Genomic DNA, 25,931 nt, shown 5'->3' with positions numbered 1-25,931 from the left:
TTTAAAGCTCCCTCTTTTTAAAATATATGTGTGTGCATGAAACAAACAAACAAAAAAACAACATGCTGCAATGATACAAATATATTTTAGCTACAGAAATTACAGTACATTTCCCCCCCCCCCTTTTGGCTATGAACACAAATTGAGGCACTAGACACCAGAGCAAGTTGGCGTTGGTAGTGAAGCTGATACAATTGCTATAAATCAACAAAGGTTGTTTTTTTTTTAATTATTATTATTATTATTATTATTATTATTATTATTATTATTATTTCTTTACCACTTTTTTAAAACATTTGGTGAACATCTCTTTCACAGAACATATCAAAAAATGTGCTTTGTTGTGAAACACCATGGATTTCTTTATTCCGTACGGAGTCGCCATAGTAGAATCCATCTTTCACATACCACTTTACTGTATGTATCAATGCCACAATAGGAAGGGGTGGGGGAAAATAATTGTGTTTTTTTTTTTAATTAAATTTACAACGTTAAAAAAAGAAAGACCAGTCTTAAATAAATAATTCCTTGCAATGGCTCTTCTATTTTACACTAACTTGGCCATTTAAACAAACAAATCTCAACATATAACGGACAGGGAAGTCTCATTTACGTCTCCTTTCGTACATCTGCGCTGCATTCCATTCAGAAGATCCTGGGAGGGAAACAAAACAACAACAAAGCATGACATGTTAATTTGAATGCCGTTCAGCTATCAGACATTGTATGAATCATGGTAAATCGGTCTAGAAGCATAAGCTTATTCCACTATAGCCGCATAGGACTTCCAGGCCCAGTTCGGGTACCACATGTTAAGGAAGCCATTGACATTGAAGAAGGATGGAGAAGGACTGTGGGTCCATAGCAGAACATCTGATTTGCATGCAGAAGGTCCCCGGTTCAGTCCCTAGCATCTTCTAGGTAGGACTGGCAAAACCACTGCTGCTCAGTGTGAACATTACTGACTGTGACTCTGTATGAGGCTGCTTATGAGAAATGGTTGAAAGAGCTGCATATGTTTACCATGGAGAAGAGAACAAAGGAACATAAGAAGAACTTGTTTGACAAGAGAAAGGGTGGGCTCTCCTTTGATGGAGGTATTGAAGCAGAGGCTAGGCAGTCATTGGTCAGGAACGCTGTAGTCACAAGATCCTGCCTTGTCAATTCCGAATATGGAGTTAAGTCTATAGGACCTTCTACCTCTGTGCCCAAAAGTACCAAAAAGTAAAACCAGAGAAAATGGTGGCATCCTAAGGTTTCACATTACCTTTCTGCCTCTCCTTTCATCCCTTCCCTCCACAGTAGTGCTGACAGCATTCGCTACAATAACTTTTGGACTGGCACATATCTTTAAGGATGAGGGCTGCTCATGTTAAGCTGCTAAATAAGAAGCCCAGTTGGTAGCCTCGCCTCATGTACCTGTTGCTGGGCTAAGCCACATCAGATTACATGTGTGGGAGGATCAAATGAATGTTCCCACAAGTTAAATGTTCCTGCGCATTCCCTAGCTTGTCAGGACAGAAAGCAGGAGTCTCTCACATGTTTATTTTCTGTGCAGATTCTTGTTAACTTTTAACATGGTAGAGCATCCGAATTTATGACATCCTCCCTGGCCCCAAATCTCCCTGGCAGTTGATCAAGACCAGGAAAAAGCTGTGCACATGGCTGTTGCGATCAGGTGTTTTGCAGCCAAGAGTGTCCTTCCTTCCAGTATAGTTTTGGTTTCAATGTGTGAAATGTACTGTGCTTTGCATTCCCCACCTGTCTGATGTTTCCTCTGTAGGTCTCAAGTTGCGTTTGTGCATCCCAATTGAAGTGTGTGCCTTTGCCAGTGCATTAATTTCCCTATAAATCAGTCATGGTTACTATACCAACTGTGGGCCCCAGATGCTGTCGGCCTCCAACTCCCATGATCCCTGACTATTGGCCATGCTGACTGAGGCTGATGGGAGTTGGAATCCAACAGCATCTCAAGGGTCCTACAGGGTCTTCACCCCTGGTCTTCTGCTCCTAGTGGTTTTAGAGCACAAGCTGGCAAAGAAGAGGGGCTCAGAATGGTGAGGAAAGAAAGTGGAAGTCCTTCGAAGAACTGTTGGTGCAGGATGTTGAGGAGGAAAGATAAGAGAGACTAAGGAAAGCAGCAGAAAGAAAGCAGTTAACTAGGGATGGGCAAATCTCTCAATTTCAATTTATCACCCTCCCCCCCCAATATTCACTTCAGTTCTTCAGATTTCCATATCTGTTTGTGATTTTTTAAACAGTCCTCATAAAAATGTGAATTTCTCCTAATATATGCCCCTTTGTGAATTAGGTAGGTTTGTCTTTAAATGCAAATAGAATCAAATTTATTCGCCATCCTTAGACACATTATAACTAACATCACTGACTCATTTATTCAAGAAATGCCCTGTGGCACAGTAGCCAGCATTGGTTTGGGGCTGGGATGAAGTGAGGTGTTTAATTGTTCATTTGTGGCTACAGTTGCTCATTTACTGGTTAACGTAGATGTCAAATGAGATGCCACTCATTTCTGATAGCAAAAAATTCTGAAGCATTGCAATACCCTACGATCAAGGCCAGCCCAAGGTATTTTGGCACCTGAGGTGAACCACAAAATGGCACCTCTGCTGCCAGTTGAGATGAGAGGGAGGAGTGAAAACCAACACTGGAATGAAAGGGGAAAGTGGAGAGAAGCATTGGGATGAGAGGAGGAGGCATGGTGGTGGAGAAGGAGAAGGCAGCAGAGGTGGCAGCAGGTGGATCTGCCACTCCACCCAGGTCTGCTGCCCGAGGCGGCTGCCTCACCCTGCTTCATAGGGAAGGTGGCCCTGCCTATGGTGTTGGAAGAGCAGCTAAGACCCCTTCACACCAGCTTTTTATATCATCAGCTACTGTGAAAATTCACATCATCCAATAAGGAGAAGGAGAAAAAAACACAGCATGCAACAGGCTAAATGTGGAAGTCAACTGCTCTGCTCTCTCTGCCCCTTCTATTTGAATTTCACTATTATGGGGTGGATTTTTAAAATGTCAGTTGAACCAAGGAAGCAGAGAAAGGTCCACACCGGCACACTTTTCCTTAAACATGAATTCTCCTGCCTTCAGCATTTGCTGCAAGATAAGAACCAGGGCTCCATCAGGGCCTGTACATTCAAGATTTAGTTTAATCACCCATTTGCTCTTACAGTTGGAGATAAAGTGGTTTTTCAAGTGGGGCTTTTCTAATCCACACTTGCGACAGATTACATATACAGAACTGGAAGCAGTTGTAGTAAAAGGTGCCTGTAGTTTAAACTTGCTCTTCATTATGTTAAGAGGTTGGAATTAGAGGGGGTGTAGCAAACGAAGTGCTTGGTATACTTTATATGACCGCTCTGATCTGTGGAACTGGCACTGCTACATGCGCTGCATAATACTCATTCCGTGTTTGTAAGAAATCGATCTTTCAGTGTGGCATGTTGAGTCTTCATTTGCCTGTGACATCAGCTGACGATCTCCATGCAATTGGGTCAGCTGGAAATATTCAGGGCAGGCCTGAAGCCTGGAGTGTGTCTCTGACTCACAAAGCCTAGGCGGTCTGGCTGGCTGAAAGACTTGGGAGAACTGGTGGCATATGAGGCAGTGTGACAGAGGCCGGCTACATTCCCCTGGTGCCTCAGAGGGGCTAGACTGAGGAGACGAGAGAGGCTGAAAAATTATCTTAGCTACCTGTGAAAAGGGAAGGGCACCACATATTAGTAGCAAAAATCACTTCCAGAACTTTGACCACCCCAAAGACTTGTGAACAACCCCTTCCTGTACAAGATATGTTCCTAACTCAGTATCATCCTGGCTGCTTGATGGATTCTACCAGTCATCTACTCTAAAAAGAAGTCATGAAATCCTAAATGCATAAGGAAGCAGCAGAATGTCACCAGGTTTGCTGAACAATAGGCCAAGACCTCAGTCTAGATTAATGCCTGCTCAGAGGTTCATGGGATCATAGCTCACTGATAGAGTAGTTGACTTGCATACCTTCAAAAGTTGCCAGATTCAATCCTATGTATCTCCATTTATAAAGGATTACATAGTAGGCAATAGGAATGACCTCTGTCTGAGAACCTGGATACTTACAGTCAGGGAAGACATTGCTGCATGAAATGGACCCACACAGTAACTTAGTTTAAAGTAGCTCCACACAAGCATTCAGAGTTTCTATCTGCCCTTCCTCTTAGTTAGAACAGCACACCCTCCATTTTTTCTCTGATGAAAACAGGACAACCTATTCCATAATAGTAATTATACTATATATACCCTGTCTATCTGATTTGGTTGCCCTACCGTAACTACTCTGAGTAGCTTCCAGCATATATAAAAAAACATAACAAAACATTAAACATTTGAATCATAGAATCACAAAATCATAGAGTTGGAAGGGACCACAAGGATCATCTAGTCCAACCCCCTGAAATGTAGGGATCTTTTTGCCTAACGTGGGATCGAACCCACGACCCTGTGATTAAAAGTCTCATGCTCAACCAACTGAGCTTTGAAAAACTTCCCTATACAGGGCTGCCTTCAGGTGGCTCAGAGGTCAGATTACTCCCCTCCAACATTTCTTCCATGAAAATAGGGATGCTAAGGAAAAGTGGACATTCTGGGATCAAATTAGAAACCGGGACAGCTTCTCTAAATCAGGGACTGTCCCTGGAAAATAGGGACACTTGGATGGTCTGGAACAGGCCTAGTCCCCATAGACTTGCTTCAATTCTCCTAGAGGCAGAGCCTTTCAATGAGAGCTTATTTAACAAAGGAAGATACACCCAAAGAAAATGATATTATGCGATTACTAATGTTTGCACAGTGCTGTCATTCCGTATAACAGCAGACTCAGGTGGCTGAGTGTCGACAGGACTGGACGCTGGAGAAGCGAAGCGAGGTATCAACATACTTGTGTGAACCCCAAGGAAGGCAGATGTACAAAACCTTTTTTTAAAAAAGAGCAAAACAAAATGAGGCTACCCTTTCCTCACAAAAAAAAAAAAAAACCTAATAAGGATTGAGCATGCTCAGTAGTTTATACAAACCATATATTCCCAGTTGGGAAACTGGGAGGCAATGACTTGCTTGACTCCCTTACAGCTCAAAATATCTCAAAAGCTGTCCGTCTGCCTGGAACCCTGGTGTCATCTCTAATGTCTACACAATATCTTTCAGAAAGGAGACTTCTTAATTTCAGGTTACTGTTACATAATTTCCAGTAGGTGACTAATCCCAGAGCCCTGGTGTTGCACAGTGAATTTGGAGCTAGGTCACAATCTTGCTCGGACACTTTGAAATAGCCCCACTGAATTTAAAAGGATTGCTCTAAAGTGAATAAATTACAGGGTATGTCAGTACTACTTTAGCGTCAACATTTGATTGAACTAAAGTGTGGAAAATGTCTCTTTAAAAAGAAACGACTTCCCATTTTTTGGTTTGTTTTTCTGCAGCACACCAAAATGCAATCAGAGGGGGGGTTTTGTACATAAAACTCTGGTATATATCTCTAGCAAAGAAAGACCTACTGTCCTTCTTTCATTTCTGCAATCAGATCTATATATTTCATTGTCTTCAGCCACTCAGGCTCTGTGGGTGACACCAGAGTAGAAGAGAAGAACAATGAATACTGAGATGATTGAAATCGGAACTTAATCTTCCAGGCTAGAATATTTCCGTTTCCAAGTGTGGTGATGAATATCTATTGTTCATGCTCACTTTAGGCAAATAGCTGTAAATTATTCTATACATTACAGCAATTCTGAAGTAATAAGATATTTTTTAAAAACATGGTTATTCGCACTTCTTGTATTTTCAGATCACAATAGGAACAGAATCTCAACTCGAGCTTGAATCTGTCAATTGGTATTTGCAAGTGCCTTAGTATCTAATGGCTACTCTACCCAGAGATAAACCCTACACTCAATTGCTCATGATTCATAGCAATTTGTAAAACTAAACAGAGTACCGACATAATACTGTATTGCAGTGATGAACGCTACTGGGTTGGAAATAAAGCAACCCACAATTGGAATTTCCGAAAAATAGTTTGCAACGCAAGCTTAAATAATTGCTAAGCATGTTAGGCAGTTTGGTTTCCTACGCCACTTAAGAAAATAGCAGAGGGTGTTCCTTTAAAACCTTTCAATAGTCTATAGAGCACATTTAAACTAACCATGGTCTCTTTTTTTCCTGTTATTCAGTAATTACATGTCTTGTGGACCCACTAGCAGACATCACATTTTCAGTGGGTAAATGAAGCCTTGATAAACCATCAGCAACAGAATGACAGCTAATGTGAAGATAGGTTTGGCTGGGGAGATATGGCATGGTGCCTTTCCCCTCCACGAAGCAGTTTTGCCACCCAAAAATATGCAACTGGTTGTTACTTCAGCCAAGAGCTGTTTGACTGAGGGAGGCACTGAAACTCAATGGCAGAGCTCAGGTTTGGCATGCACGAAGTCTCAGGTTCCAGGTGCAAGATGAGCCAATGACGGGAGGCAACTTCCTATGTGAAGATGGATATGTTATGAGCATACTTATTATTATTACTATTTAAAATAGTAGGTAAGAGAGGTTGTGCTTGCAGGCTTCGCTGTAGTTTATACATACCAGAATCTAAAGATCTTTTGCCCATGAGTCCAACAAATGAATCTGTTTTATGTCCTGAAAAATATATTTGGGGGTGTTTAAGTACATTTGAAATACAGCTTTCTCTCTCTCTCTTGTGGCAATGCGTGTTCATGGTGAATACACAGTAGAAACAAACTGCAAATGATTAAATGTGGCACCTCACTAGGTCTTAGTTTAAGAAAAGACAAGAGTACCCCTCATCTATTACTTCTGTGTCCTGCTCAAATAATTGCCAATGTTTATTCATTCAATATGGGTTTGGATTAGCAGTTAAATAGTGGTCACTGAGCTACCAGCCTCGGTTGAAAGCTACAGTTGTTCTTGAGCTGTCTTTAATGATGGAACATGTGCTGGGAAGAATCGTGGCTTAATTATTTCTTTTAAAATACCTTGAGGTTTCTTGGGGCCTAGCTTCAGTTACAGTTCCTTGGTTTTTGTAGCCAAGAGTCCCAGTCCAATGAGCTCAAATAGGGGGTGATGACACATTTTAGAGTGCATTTACTAAGTTCTGTAAGAAAATGTTGCCTTGCAAAAATACTTTTTTTTTAGGACGAGGCTAACATCCTTTGGCGTGTGTAGGGAAAGTGAATTTTAGAGCGTCACACTAACTGGTCGGAGCACTGAGTTTGACTTTGCAGCAGGGCTTACTGCAAAGTTTACTGCAGGGCCTTGGGCAAATTGTGACCCTCATTGTAGCTGTTCTTATTGAATTGCTGCAAGGATAAATAATAGAATCTGTCAAGTTGGAAGGGATCACAAGGGCCATCTAGTCCAACCTCCTGCAATGCAGTAATCTTTTTGCCCAAAGTTGGGCTCCAACCCATGACCCTAAGACCCTAGGTTTAGTCTTATGCTCTACTGAATAAACTATCTTGAACTGAAAGACACTTTTGCAAGAATATTGAGAGTCATAGTTAAGTAACTTCTGGAGGGCAGCAGGTACATTACACCGGCTGTGCACCGAGAAGTGCTATAGAAAGGACTGGTTACTAGAAATGTGCAATCAAGGTGCATCACAGACAACTTTCCCAGCCCAAAGTAGAAGATGCTGGCAGAATCTTTCACTCCCCCTCCACACACTCTTCCTGATGTCACCTGTATCCTCTCCTGTCCATTCTGTTTGCCAGCTATTGCTCTACCTGTTTCTTTCAACTTATCTGTTTTTCCTTTGTGTTTCTTTCATGCCACTGCCCCCTTCTTCCTTTCTAAGCTTCAGAAGAATGATGCTGGATTAGATCAAAGCTCTGGCATCTACTCACCAAAAGTCTCTATTTCTTTTTCCTCCCAAAGGGAACATACATTGTAAAGGCTCACCTGGGCTCCACTGCTTACAGAAAGAAGAGAGCTGAAATAGGCTAACTTGACCTAAGACTTCCCCCTTCTTTAATTCCCCAAAACCGAGTGGCAGCTATAAATTCCCCCTTTGGAAAGAGTTTTGTCTAGTTAAAACTATTGATCAAGACAAAACAAATGGCAAAGCTTTCAGAAGCCAGACATCTGTGTATATAAAAGATTTGTCTCCCAAGCTGAGACAGCCTTGCTCAGCACACTATAATTTTGAAAGCAGCCACTAAGTACAGCTAGATGAGTTTTGGCTGGAAGAGTTTTAATTGTCATTCAAATGGGTAATCCTGGTGATTTAATATAGCCACCAGCCCGGATGGCTAGGAGTCTTATTAATTTGTGGCAAAATACAACTCCCCTCCCCCCCAAAAAAAACCCTCTTAGCATTGGTCTTATTGAAATCAAAGCATTTGGATTTGTATGGCTTTGGACAGTTTTGGGGAAAATATCTCTCTCTGTTGATATGCTTTTTCTCTAACAAAATGCAACCTGCAGTTTTTGTTGCCTAGGCTTATATATAATGTATCGCATGGAACAACCTAAATAAAATGACACGTTCAAGCTAGTGCTGGAATTAGATTTAGGCTGTAATACTATAAACCCTTACTTGGGAGTAAGTCCCATTGACCACAGTGGGGCTTACTTCTGAGTAGACATGTGCAAAGTTGTACTGTTTGACCCAAAATCACTATTGGTGCAGTTGCATTAATGTGTTAACAATTGTAACAATAATTTATGGTTGCAAGATGTTCAGAGAACAAGACAGCCCCACTCCAGAAGTAATAATGTACTATTTTGTGTACATGTCTGCAAACTCTAAAAAAACCCAGACCTTGGGCTATGAAGTTCGCATCACAATGCAATCCCATGCAAACCTACTCAGGAGCAGGGGCGTAGGAAGGGGGGGGGGCGGGTTCCCCCAGGTTCCATCATGGAGGGGGATGACAAATTAGCAAGGAACAATTACTGCCCTACTAGGGTGGTTCATAATATTATTTTTTAAAAAAAAAAAAAATGCCTGCTCCAAAAGTCTTATCTTACTACACTAGGCATTATATAGCTATATATGAAATTTCATGCATATCAGTTAATATATTGACCCTCCTCCACAAAAATAACTGTTTACTTGGCCGTTTTCCTATGTCATGAAGGCTGAAATTTCAATTCAGTAGAGCACTTACTGTTCCCAACCCTAAACCTGTGGAAAGCCATCTAATTAGACTTTAATTTGATTTTGACATGTTTTTAGGAGGTAATTTAGTTATTGTTTGATTTTATACCAGTGCTATGTATCTGATGTTAGCCACCCTGAGCCCGACTTCGGCCGTGGAGGGTGGGATATACCGTATTTTTTGCTCTATAAGACTCACTTTTTCCCTCCTAAAGAGTAAGGGGAAATGTGTCTGCATCTTATGGAGCGAATGCAGGCTACGCAGCTATCACAGAAGCCAGAACAGCAAGAGGGATTGCTGCTTTCACTGCACAGTGATCCCTCTTGCCGTTCTGGCTTCTGAGATTCAGAATATTTTTTTTCTTGTTTTCCTCCTCCAAAAACTAGGTGCATCTTGTGGTCTGGTGCGTCTTATAGAGTGAAAAATACGGTAAATAAAAGTTTATTATTATTATTATTATTACTTTGTAAGAAAATATGAAATAATGTAAAACCATTTTTTCCTGCAGAAATAAAAATAAAAATCAATGTGTAGGGGGGTGACAAGAAATTTTCCGCACTGGGTACCACCTGACCTTCCTACGCCTCTGCTCAGGAGTTAGTCTCACTGAGTTCAATTGCACTTTTACTAGGTAAATCTGTTTACGATTGCACCTTAAACCAAATTGATTTAAGAAGAAGAAAAAAGCAACCATAGGTCAGGAGGCCTGGTTTTACTCTCACCTCTGGGTAGATTTGCACATTTAAAGTTTTGCTACTGTTCCCAGAGTTAAAGCCACAACTTTCTGAGTGCTGGTGAAATAATGTCAGTAATGCTGCATGTTGGGTGGTCAGGTACATAAGTGAGCAGGGCTCCTGAACCTTAAATAGTTGTGCGTAGAAGCCTGAACTTCAGCAGGTGTACCTTGTCATGCAAACCACATCTGGGAAAATTCCCTCTTCTACATAACTATTAAAGGTGCTAGAGCCCTGTCCCTTTTCTTTGCATCTGGTCACCCTAGCTCAGGCATAGGCAAACTTGGCCCTCCAGATGTTTTGGGACTACAACTCCCATCATCCCTGACCACTGGTCCTGTTAGCTAGGGATGATGGGAGTTGTAGTCTCAAAACATCTGGAGGGCCGAGTTTGCCTGTGCCTGCCCTAGCTGCACAGCTAAGCTGGGTCTGTGTGTGTAGCCCTCCAGATGTTGATGGACTCCAAGTCCCATCAGCCCCGGCCAGCATGGCCAGTGGCCAAGGATGTTGGGAATTGTAGTCCAACAGCCTCTGGAGGGCCTATGCATGCCCTTTGTGCATAACCATAAGCTAGGGTTGCCAGATTTCAAAAAGTGAAAATCCGAACACTGGGGGGGGGGGCAAAGATGCTGAGGGGTTTTTTTTTCTTTTGTTTTGCAAAATCTCTGAATGAAGTTTTTACCTTTTTTTTTTTTTTTACAGAAATCACCAAAAAACCAACACTTCCTATATGGGCTGCCTTCTCCCCCCCCCCCCAGGTTTTCCTGGATATTGTAGCCACTTTTCAAAATTCTGCACGGAAGCCATTTTTGGCAGATGAATCCCAGCTATGTCAGGGAAATTCTGGACATATGGCAGCCCTACTATAACCAGCCCTGACTATAAGTGATACTGTTATTACTTTCACAAAGTGGCCGTGATCCAATGACACACTGGGGGACATTTGTGCCCCTATCAATAGTAGATAGTCATGGCTAGGTCCCATTGAAATCAAAAGTTAGTATGAATTCATGTTGCCTTCAGGGGAACCAAAGCTGGACTCTCACCCCTCTTACTTGGGAGTAAACCCCACTGGGCTCATTTGGACTTACTTCTGAGTAAGCAAGCTGTTGCCACAATGGAAATTCAGAGCAACCCTATGTGTGTTTACTTAGAAGGAAGTGCCACTGTGTTAAGAAGTGCTGACTCCCACTTAAGAGTCAGATTGGAGCCACGCAGTGATCACCTGATTCCCTCCAGTTGGCAAAAATTATCCGTGAATTATATTGTTTGCAATTCCACGAAGTCCCCTGTACAATCACAGAGCAGCTTTTGTTAACATGAAGCCCCAGAATGTACATAGGCATTTCCCTGTTTCAGGTTTGGAAGCAATAAGAAACAGGTGGAAACTTGCAGTCCTGGATATCAGTTGCATTGAAATCAGCCGGAAAGGGCACACTGGGCAATTATTGTAGGGGAAGGAATCAGCATTATTTCCAGAAAAACCAGCATTAACTTACTTTTATGGGAGAGAGGACTGTATCCTGGAAAACAATAAAAAAAGAAACAATTAGCTGAAGTAGTAGAGATGGCATTTCATTGTGTCGCAGAACAAAAGCGTTTAGCACCAGCTCAGTAGTGTTACATTGCAGTTAATGCACTGATTATTTTCCGAATAATTCATGGCCACGAAACACTTTTCAATACAGGCACAATACACCAGGATTGCTTCCTGCACGAGCTTCCTTTAAAAAAATAACATGCCTTTATGCATTCCCCAACTTCCACAATAAATCAGGGATGTTCCGGATGCAAAATACAGCAATAAAATGAAATGGATTTTGTTAACTGCTGGTTTTATATGCAGTGTAATTTAGCAGATTCACTGGTATTGTTGCAACTACTCTGTGTGTGAGTGTGTGTGCATTGGTGGGTGGGGAGAGATCTTTTTACCTGAGGACCAACTTTCCTTCTGGGTAACTCCCAGAGGCTGTATGTAAGTGGTGGAGGGGGACAGAGACATGAGTGGATGGAAGAAGAAATGTATATTGGTTAGCGATAGCTCAACAACGGAAGAACCAGACTGAAATACCCCTGAACATATGAGAAAGTAATATCTGGGATACAGCAGTGTCTGAGCGTCTCACCAGACACAGGAGGACAATTAAAGATATAACGAACAGAGACACCTTCCAAGAAACATGGGCCCCTTTCTTTAATCATATTAATGATCAAAATCAAGACCTTGTTATTCCAACAGCTCAATATTCTCAGTGGAGAGGTCACGTTAAGTTATATGTTTGAACACTGAATGTGTAAGTTTCTGTTTAGAGTCCATGGATAGAACATACACCATTAGATGTACTGCTGGAAAAGCGTTTAACGGTTCTTGTATTTGTTTAAAAACCAATAACAATTCGTTTCTTTAAAAATGAAGAAGAAGAAATGCATATTTAACCTTTATACAGTTAGATACTTTGTATGTACCCCTCTCTGTCCATTCAGGCAAGCAAAGGGCATTCTCAAAGCTCAAAGACATATTTTAGTCAGGCAAAAACTCTCAAGAAGGATGGGAAGCAGGGCTGGTGAGGGGTGTGGCCTGAGGAGAGGTGTGGCTGGTGAGGGGGTGTGGCCTGGGGGAGGGGTGTGGCCTGAGCTGGAGGGCTGCATTCAGCATCTGAGTTTGAGGCTCCTCACCATGGCCTGCCTTGATATTATGCACAGTGAGGCTGCAACCCTAACCCTCAACTTATGTAGCAATGGTTGGGTTTTGGTGGTTAGTTTAGGTTAGAGGCAGTTAGGTTTCATTGGACATCCCTGTCTGCCAGTTGAGGAGGTGAGGTGGTCCTGCTACTGCAGAGACCCCAATGCTATTTGGATTTTCCTCCCTCCTCCAAGATTAACTCCATATTTCCAAATGATGAAGAATCACTGGGTAAAATTCTTTAGCCCAGCACTAGAAAATACTTTGATTGCATGCAGCGGGGGCGTTTATTTCCATGGGACTTTTCAGGATGGGAATGTAAACGTTTTGGTGTTTTGCTAAATGCGTTGTGTCCAACTGCTAAATGTTAGTTGCGGTGGCTTTTAATTTTAAACTGATTCCAAAGAAAGGGAAGTTTAAACAATTCTGGTAAAAGAGCCGACAGTTTTAGCTGAAATCATCTTGCATATAAATCAAGTGAGCTGCATGAAAGAGTGAGTTCAGAAAAGGGTTCTCACCAGAATCTCGTTTGCCCATTAAGCCGTAGAATTGCTGAGGTCTTGGTCGCCTGGCAATTCTCTGGAGGAAGTGCTCGAAGGGTAAAGGCAACTCCTCCTGAAACAGAGATATTGTATCATTAGCGGAGCACTCTGTGTGCAATACTGACAGCGCAATGTTGGGTGAACAAAAAAAGAAGCCCTTCAGTCTGGACGTATTATCACTCAGCATATGGTGCCTTGGTTTCCTCCCTTTTCTTGTCTGCCTTTTCCCAAAGTCTCCAGGGAGAAATGATCCTGTTGCAAAGGAAAATGTCTTTTCCTCTAGGGCCAGATTATGAACCAAACAGAATCCAAACAGAACTCCAATCAAAATCCAATCTGGAATCAAGTTACCCTATGTTCTGTCACAAGGAGGCCACGAGGGGGCAGTGGAAATACAAAGTCAGAAAATCCCAAAGCTAGGGGCAAACTACACCTGATGCTGAAGATCTGTGATGAGCATTTTGAAACAGGTGTGAAGAGGCTAACATAAGAACAAGGATGGACAATTTAGATCAGAGGAATGTGTATGTTTGGAAGTGAAAGGTGCAATTTCCTCCAGTGCTCCAGTGTTTCATCTAAATTTAGAATCTCATGAAAATATCCAACTATTAGCATCATTATCCTTATCACCACACAGCGTTGCATTGTTTTAAATTTGCAGCACACTTTAAATTTGCATTAGAACATCAGGTGAGTCACATGTGGTTTGGCCCTATGGGGATGCATTCATTATGGGATGTGCTAATAGTTCTCTTAAGGAGCTTTCACATGAGAAGCTTATGTGTGCTTTTGAACCTTTCTGGCACTGTTTGTGGCAGGTGCAAATGTGAGAGTTGACATGGAAGGGAAATTAAATGGGTGTGGTAAGCAATGGAGCTTTCATATTCCCATGTCATGTGGATTTAAACTCGATCCACTGTCACACGGGACACATAAAAGCCACCACTGTTTTATATTTAGGAAGTTTGGTTATGCTGGGCCAAAAGCTGAGCCCAACATACAATGGACGATACAGAAAACATGTTTCCTGGACAGAAGCTGTTGGCAGTCAAGACTTGTGCACATTAAAGCATGTTAAAAGTACATTCTTTCCTTTGAAGAATTCTGGTCCCTGTAGTTTAAGGGTTGCTAGGAACTTGAACTCTAGAAAGCTGCTGTCAACCATTGTAGACATTACTATGATGATGATGATTACTATTCATTACCAGTCCTTCACCTCAGGGTCCCAGGGCAGTTAAAACACAATATTAAAAACAGTTTAAATTAACTTTAAAATACAGAAATAAAGTGGTCCCAAAAATATGCATTTCAAGTGTCAAAACCCAGAGGTAAAGAGGTGCATCTTCAGTGTTTACCAAAATCTGTATAATGAAGGTGCCAGATACAGCGCTGTGGGGAGGCACCCCCACAATTTAGGGGCAGCCTTAGAGAATGCCCTCTCTAGGGCCACCGCCCCACCACCAAGAGGGCTCCCTCTGCTGATTTTAGCACCTGAGAGGGTCTGCAGGGAAGGAGGCCATTTTCCAGGCATTTGAGACCTGAGTCGTCTCAGTTAATGTGGACCCCTTGAACTGGGCCTGAAAACGAACTGGCAACCAGTGCAACTGTTTTCAAAATAGTGTTATATGAAATCTGAAGGGTATACTAGCCAGTAATCCAGCTGCTGAATTTTGGACCCGTTGAAGTTTCCAAGTCATCTTTCAAGAGCAGCCCCACGTAGAGCACATTACAATGATCCAGTTTGGAAGTTACCAGACCATAGAGTCCTGCGGTCCAGTCATTTCTATCCAAAGGGGGCTGTAGCTGGCGAACCAACCAGAGCTGGAAAAAGGCACTGAGGCCACCTGAGGCTTCAGTGACACTGTTGAATCCAGAAAAATATACCCCAAACTGCAAACTTGCCCCTTCCAGGGCAGGCCACTTCCCAAATGTAAGGACTCAGAACTTATAACACGTAACACCTCTGTCTTTTCAAGATTCAGCTTCAGTTTGCTGGCCCATATCTGACCCATCACTGCCTGCAAGCATTGGTCTAACACCTCAACTTTCTCTCTTCGTTCAGTTGGAGCAGATAGATAATGCTGGGTGTCACCTGTATATTGATGGCAATGCACTCCAGATTTTCTGATGGCAGCTCCCAGAGGCTTCATATAGATGTTAAACAGCATGGGGGAGACTACATAACAACTCCCATGGCACTGAATCAAACTCTGAAGCACCCCCACCCCACTTTGAGATGCTCTAGTCTAAACGAGGCAGCTTCCTATGTTCTTCTGTGTGAGCTCACATGCAACAAGGCTCACCACTGAACACCAAATATACACAAAACCATCCCTGCTGGGTCTTCGGTTTTTAAAAAGTAGGAGCATGCTGGACGTAGCGTGTTTTCTAGCCTGAAACCAAAATATATTGCTGCTCGGGGTTTTGGGAGAGGCACTCTAGACATGCACAGAGGAGCTTTTTTCACAATTAATCCAGATGTTCCCCAAATCAATCAATTCAAAGCAAGTGCTGGAACTTAGGTGTGACTCACATGCGGCACTCAACCCACAATTTAGATTTGCGTTACTTCTCATACGCAGTGGTTAGGCATGTATTAACACTTAAATAAATAAATAAATAAATAAATAAATAAATAAAATCAACACCAACACAGCATTCTGTCCCACAATGATCCCAATGTCGCTATTTTTTTAATTTATTAAAAACAATTTGCTTATTTTAGCACGACTCCCTCTATTCCCAAAGTTCAGAGGAGAGTGCCGCTGTTCATGTGGCCAAAATAGTACCACCCGTACACAAGAGGGAGGTAACAGCAGGCTCTGGGGAACCCCACGATTTTCAGATTATGAGAAACTCCAAAAGTAGTCCAGTGTGGATTGAATATTAGCATCTTGGTATGCTGACTGATTTGGGAGAAAACCAAACAGGAAAAACAAACAAATGTTGGAGAGGGGAGGGAATGGAATGGAACAGCGAGGGGAAATGGCATGGCTGGCTGACCAGAACTGTGAGCACAGGGCTCATCCACATGGTGTTTTGCTACCTGAGGCAAATGAGACAATAGCATCCCTTCCCTTTCCATGTACCAAAGGCAAACATATTGGCGACTGAAGCTTATTCAGCACTGGCAATGGAACCACACCTTCTAACAGCACCTGAGCAGGACAGGTGAGGGGCAACTGGGCAAGCTGTGCAGGATGCACAGCTCTGTTTTCCAGCATCTTGCCACTGCTTCCCACTTTTCAGGCAGCCAGCTCACTCTGCCTGGTGATGGGGGCCAGCCCTGACACACAGCACACTGCAACACTTCATGGCAAGTCACACTTGTTAATTATTTTATGGAGAGGGGCACAACAACAAAGACTTTCTTCCTCCAGCCACTGGTAATGTGTCAAACCCTTAGGCACCCACTAACTGCTGAGGTTATATTGAAAACCTGTCTGTCTGTCAGTGTAGACTGTGGTCTTATGGGAGAAATGGTGGGATATAAACAAACAAACAAACAAACAAACAAACAAACAAACAAACCAGACTAGACAGAGAATTTCTTAAAATTCAAGATTCTCAGAAAGTTGAATGCTGCAGTTAGTATAAAATTCTAAAGTCCATGATCAGTTTTGATCATCCACCAAATTTTAAAAGTGGATGTTGAGACAGAGAGAACCGAAGGAATAGATAGACTGTCTCTTGCTTCAAATTAACTTAAAACTTCTTCTTTAAGCCTTCAGACATCACAAGGTGTTGTTAGTGGTTCAGAACAAGACCTAACAACAATCTATTTCTGCTCAGTTGTGCTGCCCAACCATTTCTAATCAACCCAGGTGGCTTTTGGTCAGGATGAAGCCGGCTGGCTCCATACATGCACATTGCTTGATTTCTCATCCCTCAGTCAACTGTCACTTGATGTCTATCAGCTGATTCTATTGATCCCCATACTTAAGGTTTTGTGGGGTATGATATGAAAGCTGTTGTATCTGGTCTGTGGTGGTTGTTTCAGCAATCACTTGGTGTGTAAGTTCACTTTAAATATGATAACATTTGAATGTGTGTTGGCTAGTTTAGGAAAAAGATAATTGAGGATTAAGGATGCTATGTCTCTCTAGGAGCTCCATCTCTCCAAATCTTTGGGAGACGACCTTTTACTCCTCCCCCCCCATCAACTTTTAATCTTTATCTTTACTCATCATTATTTTTGATGACTATGTAATAATGATGTACTTTTGCTGCCCTGAAATTAGCAGGCATTTACTCAAGGTGTAGCAGAATCCGTAGCATTTCCTCATCAGCACTAAAAAAAACCCATCACTAAGAGGTCAGAGTCTAACAAAAATTAGAGACTAGCATGTATGACACTAAACTGAAGTATGATTCTGAGTCTTAAATTCTGTGTTGGTGCCTTCTTCCCTGTCAAGCCCAAGCAACCTAGCCAACTAGCAGAAGATGGTCTTATTCCATGGGTGAGGAAGCTGTGGCTCTCCAGATGTTGCTGGACTCCAACTCCAGCCAGCATGGGCAATGGTCAGAGATGATGGGAGTAGTAGTACAACAATGCCTGGAAAGTCACATAGAATCATAGAATTGTAGAGTTGGAAGGGACCACGAGAGTCATCTAGTCCAGCCTCCTGCAACACAGGAATCTTTTGCCCAATGTGGGGCTCGAACCCACAACCCATGCTCTACCAACTGAGCTAGGTTTCTAACCCCCCCCCCCCATTGTAGGGAGGTAAAAGAGATTCAATTTCCCTGTTCTAAACCACTGGGGAACAAATAGCAAGCAAACCCTGGCGTTCAGTCCAGATCCCACCTCATTGCATTTTGCAGGGTGGGGAACTCTGGAGTGATATGTGGTACGGATGCACCCAATTTCACATTCTAAAACTGTATTATTTGAGCAAACTGCAGAGGAAGTCTTGAAACTGACAAAATCTCACACAATCTCACATTATTTGCTTAAGAAGCATGCCTTTGGAGAGCAGCGCTGCAGAGCAACTTAAGACCCCATTGCACCTATTGCCTATATCCATTGTTACTGTGGGCAGAGACAAATAGAATCAGTTGCGCATGTTCTTTTGCACTGCCCCTGCTACCAGACAGTTCGTTCTAAGTTTATTAATCAGTTGGTTGTTAGTAGGGAATGGCATGCAGACGAATGTAAGGTAGCCTTCCTTATGTTTACTCAGAATGGGGATAACACACAGTGAGGATTCGTGGATGTTATCCAACACTAGCTTAATTGTTAGATGCAGCTTTTTGATGATTGATTTTATGGTAATGAACCCTACTGGAATCCTGTATACACATGCCAAAAAATATTTGAAAATTCCATTGCTATGGAAGTTTTCACAGAACCCCAGTATGACAAGGTAAAACAACATAGTTCAGAGAAACTGACAGTTGCAGCTCAGCCTACATATTGTATTTATTAAGAAAGATATAGCTTGCCCTTGATATTTTCCTCTTTTATCCTGTGCCCACTGGTAATCACTCCCTATTTCTCATCCCATTATAATTTGCATTACAGTTCAGGAGCACTTTGCTGTTGTTTGTGTTAGTGCGTTAGTGAATAGCTGCCCATCAGTATGCAGATAGAGAAGAATCCTCGTCATTGCCTCCCATCACCCTTAAAGACCCCCAAAGACTGATGTTGTATCCAGTACTGGAAAAAAGAAGGGAGAAATGACGGCAAGAGAAAACCACCACTGCCACAACTCCAATCTGAAACAGAGCAGGGCATGGATGGAATTGACCTGAAAGGATGGAAAGGACCTTGGAGTCTTTAAATAATTTGGATGCATGTCTGCCCAGAAGCCTCCTGCTTCATATTTTCTGGTGCAAAGTTGGAAGCAAGACCAGGAACTGTTGCAGGAGGACACATGCTTCATAGGCTCCGAAGCATCTTTCCATTTTATGGGCACCGTGCTACCAGCATAGTCTAGATCAGGAATAGTCAATGTGGTGCCCGACAGATCCTGTTGGGACTCCAACTCCCATCAGCTCCAGCCAGAAGACCAATGATTGAGGATGGTGGGATTTGGAGTTCAGCAACCTCTGTCTACCCTGGTCTAGATACTGTGTTTTCCCACATCCTGCTGTTGCAGGCAACCTTGAATGTGGGGAATGCACTCTAACCTTGGCATGCAGGTGGCTTGCAGATAAGGAAACTGAATAGCACCTGGGAGACCCACAGATTCTTATCCCTATATTCAGGCACTACCCGGTAGAGCTGTTGTTATTATTCTCAATAATAATTTATTATTTGCCTTCCAAGCAATCGCCCCAAGGTGATGCACAATAAAAGCAGCAAAAAACAGTGAAACACAAACACACAACCAACCAATACATTTAGTACAAAAGTAACGCAATACAAAATAGACACTAAGGGCAAAGACCCACCTATCTGGCTGGGAAAGGCTGTTGGAGCAAATGCATCTTTCTAGAAGTAAAGATAGTGGGCACCTGTGGAGCTTGACAGAAATGTTATTCCACAGTACAGGAGTGCTTTAGAGCTGACTTTTCTCTACAGTGGTACCTCTGGTTAAGAACTTAATTTGTTCTGGAGGTCTGTTCTTAACCCGAAACTGTTCTTAACCTGAGACACCACTTTAGCTAGTGGGACCTCCCGCTGCCGCTGCAACCGCCACCGCACGATTTCTGTTCTCATTCTGAGGTAAAGTTCTTAACCTGAGGTAAAGTTCTCATCCTGAGGTAAAGTTCTTAACCTGGGGTACTATTTCTGGGTTAGTGGAGTCTGTAACCTGAAGTGCCTGTAACCTGAAGCATCTGTAACCTGATGTATTTCTATCCCTCTACCCTATACCTGGAACCTGTGTGACACTTTTGCCCCATGAGCTAATGTAACCAGTCTTGGGAGGGTGAGGAAGGAAGTTCAAATCTCAAAGAAGTAGCCTCTCAACTTTGTTATCTATTATCTCTGGTGGGGTCTGGCAGGGAAAGAAATGGGAATTTTTAAGGATCAAACTCCAAATGACCCCTGCGCCCCGCTTCCCAGTGCAATCCCCTCAGAAGTTAAGTTCCACTAGGATGGTATAGGAGTTCTTATAAAACACACTGCATCTTCGGTGTCCGAAACGAATAAAAATTTCCCATTTTCTCAGCTCTGGCTGCGCAGCCAGCCGGATCTAAAACACGCCTAACTCCGAAGTAAACTCCCACCCTCTTGGCTCGGATTTACTCTCAGATTAAGCGTGCATCGGATTGCAGTTTTGCGGCGCTGTCCGATGCATAAACCCCACCTGCGTTCATCGGGGCTTGACCGTTTGCAAGGAAAGGACGGCAGCCTTAATATGAAAGAAGAAATAAGAAGCAAGAGCACTGGGTGGCGTCCAACTAAGCCCTACTCAGAGTAGATCCGTTGAAATTAATGTACATACGGGAGCCATGCCCGTTACTTTTAAGGGATCTGCTCTGAGTATAGCTAGCGATGAAAAAAATACATCTTTCTCTCTCGGTCTCCTTTGCTTCTAATCTTTAACGGGGCATCCACAGAACCGCAGTTTATCCGACGACGCTGTGAATTCCTTTGCTGGGGAGAAACATGTTGGCAAGTTGCATGGACAGACGAGGGTTTTGAGAAAAAAACCAACTCTGTGGATTTGCCTCCCTCTCACTGTCTAATAAACACACACACACAGACACCCCCCGGAGAAAATCGCTGTGCACCCGTGAAGTCCAGGACTTTCCCCAGACGTGATCTCTGGTTTTAGAACCAGTTCAAACTCAACAGCAAAAACCAGCACGATCCCAGTAACGCCCCACCGCCCGTGCGCCACCGTCGAAAAAAAGCCACCACCGGACTTAGCCGTCGGGGCTTGAAAAGCATCTTTCGCTCACCTTGTTTTGGTCGCCATCGGACCAGTCCGACCAGTAATTCAGCTCCTCGTTGTCTCCCAGCTCTTCCGCAAAGGCTTGAGCCGCGACTAGGAACAGCACGGTCAAAACCGCCAGGAATTTCATCGTCGCCGCCGCCCGCTTTCCTCCACGTCGAGGAGCAGCCCGAGGAACCCTTGGTGGGGACGGCAGGAGGTGGAGAGGATGCCGTCGAGGAAAAGCCCGGACCGTCGTCCCCTCCTCTCGCCCTACGGCTGCTGAAAAGTTCTGAGAAGCTGTAGCAAAGAGACAGAGACAGAGAGAGAGAAAAGTGAGGGGTGGGCGTGTGTTGAATACAGGCTTTCCCCTCCTTGCCAGCGCATCTCAGCCTAGACGAGATGAAAAGAAAGCAAAGGCGGCTGGTCCTCCCGCTGGATGCTGCGGAGAGATGCAGGAACCTGGATGCAAGTGATGCCGAAGGCAAGGAGCCAACGCTGAAGCAGGGAGAGGGCACTTACTGAGAGAGGACGCTGCTGCTTTCCTGGGTGTGGGGCTCAATGAATGCACACCAAGCCAAGCCTCTCCACTTTATATTCCTGGCGGTGGGGAGGGCCAGAGAGCTTCCTCTGCCTCAGCCTAATTGCTCCCTGGTATTTATCATGTGAGTCACATGAGAAGACCCCACCCGCATAGGCCACCCCAAGGCGTGATGGAGACGGATCAGCATCCAGTCACCTCAGGGCTCGCTCGCTTCCTTCCTTCCTTCTTTTGGGGGGTGGCCCCCTACTTGAGAGTCCGCACACAGAGAGCCGTCTTCCGTGTGGTTTTTCCAGATGATGCAATATGGGGTTTGTATCTACGTAGGAAGGAGCCCTCTCCTTCCAGGCCTCCCCAAGATGCCTCTTGTGCCATTGTCCCAGGAGGCCCCCGATGAATCATCAAAGCAGATCTCAGTGACTCATCCGAGGTGACTTTGTGAAGATGTTTTTGGATGCCAGGCCCTGCTTGGTTTGAAGATGAGGGGCCTCAAGGCCTCGCTTCAAGGAGTGGAAGGATGACTTCTTTACAAAGCCCTAAATAAACCGCTAGATCAGGAGATGATAGATGATAGATAGATAGATAGATAGATAGATAGATGGATAGATAGATAGAGACATCAAATTTGCAAATGATTGCACAAGCTGTGTGACTTGGCTGCACGAAATGCTTATGCCATTGATAATGCAGATGCAGAGAAATCAATCTTGGGTTGCTGGTCTGCAAACTTTTCCCTTGCTTTCTCCATCATGTACTATTTCCAGGCTCAGTTGCTAAATGCCACAGAGATGGACAAGGACATTCATTTGCTAGGCAGTAGGATTGCTAACGTCCCTGTTTCAACACCCGCCCCCCACCTTTGCTTCAGAACTTGAACTGCAGTGAGAAGGAAGTCTGCTCTGTCTCCTGCCCAGTTGTACATCAAGGCACAACCCAATTGCATTGTGGTACTTAGATTTCATATATTTTGGCACTTTGAAGGATATGAATGGCTCTCACTCATGTTATATGGGTAATGAGGAATATAGAAAACTTTGACCTACTTGGTTAGAAGCCAGGGGAGTGGAGCTGCAGAATGAATCCATCTAGTGTCATTTCAAGATCTCATGTTAGGATCTTGGTGCTAGGGCAGGATCCAAGTTTAGGTTCCTCTACTGTAATCAGTAACGGCTACCTCAGGAACAAAGAGATAATCTTGTCTGAAGGAGAAAGGCTTTCCTCTGTTTCTGCTGATCCAGAAAGGTGAATTCAGTGGGCAATATCTTTTAAATTCTGCTTGTGCAACAGTGCAATCCAAGACCTAATATTGCAGCCATTGCAATTCCCAGTTACTGCTAATGAAATGCTGTGGGGGTTATTGTTTCTGTTTGTGACTATGTTATGTACCTTCCCCCCTTTTTATATTGTAACCCCCCCGGGGGGATCCTCAGATGAAGGAATTTAATACAGTGGTACCTCGGGTTTAGAACTTAATTTGTTCTGGAGGTCCATTCTTAACCTGAAACTGTTCTTAACCCGAAGCACCACTTTAGCTAATGGGGCCTCCCACTGCTGCCGTGCCACTGCTGCGTGATTTCTGTTCTCATCCTGAAGCAAAGTTCTTAACCTGAGGTACTATTTCTGGGTTAGTGGAGTCTGTAACCTGAAGCGTCTGTAACCCGAGGTACCACTGTAAATGAAATGAAATAAATGAACATGAAGTATAGCTGCTTAGATTAACTCCCATCAGCCCCAGTCAGACCAATAGTCAGGGATAATGAGAATACAACAATATCTGGAAGATCACAGGTGAGCCACCCCTGCTATACACATGTCTCTAAAAGCAACCTTATTTTCAAGGGGAACCATATGATTCCAGACTGATAGGCACTCAGCCACTGGAGTTGGCTGTTAGAGGGAATGATCAATCCATCTTAGTTTGATGAACTTTCTTGGCCAGTTTACAAAACTCATCATAAGATTTTAGCTCTGTGTACTTTGTTGTTGTGGTTATTTTTTAAAAAATAACCCATGTATTTTATTCTTTTGTGTTTTTACCCTGCTGATTGATGATGGACAGAAAATAACCCTCATTTGATTCAACCTCTAAGTCAGACATGATATCAGGTACTCATCCAAAAAGTTTTCTGGCAGGTGGTAGCAGCGTGATGGAAACTGAACTGGTCTACTTGCCTTTACCTGTAGATTCCCCCATTCCTTTTTATTCTCTTTGCGGCTAGAAAGAAAGTTGTCTTGACAGTAATTTCCACTTAATGGCTCAGGGTGTGATTAGTGGCAAGAGAGGATTATTTGAACAAAACAGAACAATTAGGAGAAATCTTTACTCTCATGTGGGAAGAAAAAAAATATTCTGGACAGAAAGTTCCTGCTCACTTTGTATTCAGGAGCACCTATTCTGATCCTTGAATAGTTTTGCACATGCTTTAGAGACGTTTGCAGATTCGCTGCCCGGGAGAAATATATATTAGCGTCCTTTTCTAATTTTTATGCTCAGGGAGCTTTAAAATATAGTTTGGGGTCTTAACCTGGGTGCCAGCCCACTCTAATCACTGGATCCAGCAGGTGTTAGAATTTAATCAAAATTCCTAACTCTTGGAACAGCCAGGCTAGCCTCCTGGTGAGCTCATAGAATCATAGAGTTGGAAGGAACCCCAAGGGTCATCTAGTCCAACCCCCTGCAATGCAGAAATCTCAGCTAAAGCATAGATGACAGATGGCCATCCTACCTCTGCTTAAAACCTTAAAGGAAGGAGAGTCCCCAACTTCTGCTGTCAAACAGTTCTCACTGGCAGGTGATAGCCTGGGTGGACGATGAGACATTAAGGGTGTTTAAGGGGCTCGGTGTGAGACAGCAAATATGTGGGGGCCCCTCCCTCAACAGATAAAACCAGAGTTTAGAGTTAACAGGAGCAGTGATGTGACCTAGCAAGGAAAGAAGCAATATGGAGAAAGAGAGGGAGAGCAATATTCGAGAGCAATGTTTGATTTCTGTTTGAATCCAAGGTTGCAGCTATGGGAGAAACAAGGCCCTTTTGGGGTGTTTACGCTGTGAGCCCGTCCATTGTAGGCTCAGGTTGTATATAGGTGGAAATAAACCATATATTATAAAGACACCACAGTCTCCACTATGCCTCATTTACCAGAGGAATCATAAACCCTCGGCAGGCACCCGGAACCCCACTCAGAGATTGGAGTGGCATGCAACAATAGATATACGTTCAGGCATGCAACCCCCAACCCCAGCTAAAGTGGTTCAATCTGGAACAGTTTTGCCCTGTTTGTCTATAAAACCTCTCATATTATATTCCTGTGGTTTGCATCTCAAAAGGCACTCCTGTGCCATGTTCCCTGTGGCTGGATTTATCATAGAAAATTACATTCAGTCTGCTAATGAACATTTATTTGTGCATAACAATATGCCTGAATCATCTCCAGCCTCCTTCCATGATGGTCCTTTTTTCCCACCAGGGTCTTCTCTAAGGGACAGAAGAACATAAAAAGAGCCCTGTTGGATTGGATGGGTGGCTCATCAAAGTCCAGCCAACCAGGTAACCAAGGGAAGCTCCTAAGACATGAATGCAGTGGCACTCTCCCCATTTTGGATTCCCAGCAGTTGATAGTCAGAAGCATCATACCTTTGAAAGCTCAGTCAGAACATAATCTGACACTCTAACCTAGTGGTTCTCAACCTGTGGGACCCCAGATGTTGTTGGACTACAACTCCCATCAGCTCTGAGCTCTGGCCTTGCTAACTAGGGGTGATGGGAGTTGTAGTTCAAAAACATCTGGGGACTAAGGCTGCTCTAACCCCTAAATCTCACTGACCTTTTTCAAGCAAATGTCTGGGGTATCCTGTGTTGGAAGCCGCCCAGAGTGGCTAGGGCAACCCAGTCAGATGGGTGGGGTACAAACAGTGCTTTTTTAAGGAAAAAAGGTGCTGGTGATCACCATGAAGTCATCCTAATAAATGCCACACTTTTAACATTTGTGGGGGAAAGGTGCTGGTACTCCCAGAAAAAAGCACTGTGTACAATTAAGAAATTATTATTACTATTCTTATTATTATTACTACGAGGAGAGAGAGCACTTGCACACTGTTGATGTTAAATAAATGTAAAATAAGAAGAGCATATAAAGTAAAATGTAGCTCAAGGCTGATGTACACATCCACACACATTACTCAGTGATTTGCAGCTGAATACATGAATTGCCTCCAATGGAAAGCATAGTCCAAAGTGGTGTCAGGGCACCTGAACTTTCCCTCTGCCTTGTTTAATCAGTGGTGGCCATCTAACACAGTGATAAATGTGTCCACGTGTGAATTCACTCTCAGTGACAACAGCTTTTTTGGCATGGTGGATCTCATTTTGTGTGTGAATGTAAAGCGAACATTCGTTGTGACAGAGAAGGTTGATTGTGATCTACATCCCCTCCCCAG

General features: G+C 43.4%; 1 protein-coding gene across 3 annotated transcripts; it reads right to left on the bottom strand.

Annotated features, from left to right (window-relative positions):
* Positions 1-337: 337 nt before the first annotated feature.
* Positions 338-25,931, bottom strand: TAC1 (tachykinin precursor 1). 3 transcript variants are annotated; one of them, XM_079948200.1, is made up of 6 exons: positions 25,669-25,931; positions 20,981-21,252; positions 13,103-13,199; positions 11,401-11,424; positions 6,631-6,684; positions 338-655 (listed from the first exon to the last, which is right to left on the bottom strand). In XM_079948200.1, exons 2-6 carry the CDS (start codon positions 21,101-21,103, stop codon positions 606-608), a joined length of 348 nt encoding a protein of 115 aa, XP_079804326.1. In that variant the 5' UTR covers positions 21,104-21,252; positions 25,669-25,931; the 3' UTR covers positions 338-605. The 3 variants fall into 3 exon arrangements, with proteins under 3 accessions (XP_079804326.1, XP_079804325.1, XP_079804327.1); XM_079948199.1 differs by lacking the exon at positions 25,669-25,931 and adding an exon at positions 21,475-21,605; XM_079948201.1 differs by lacking the exons at positions 6,631-6,684; positions 25,669-25,931 and adding an exon at positions 21,475-21,602.

Source organism: Podarcis cretensis (genome assembly GCF_951804945.1).
Source record: "Podarcis cretensis genome assembly, chromosome: 12".
Taxonomy (NCBI): Eukaryota; Metazoa; Chordata; class Lepidosauria; order Squamata; family Lacertidae; genus Podarcis; species Podarcis cretensis.
Note: the sequence above shows the minus strand (reverse complement) of the source record. Positions and strands in the feature narration are given on the sequence as shown.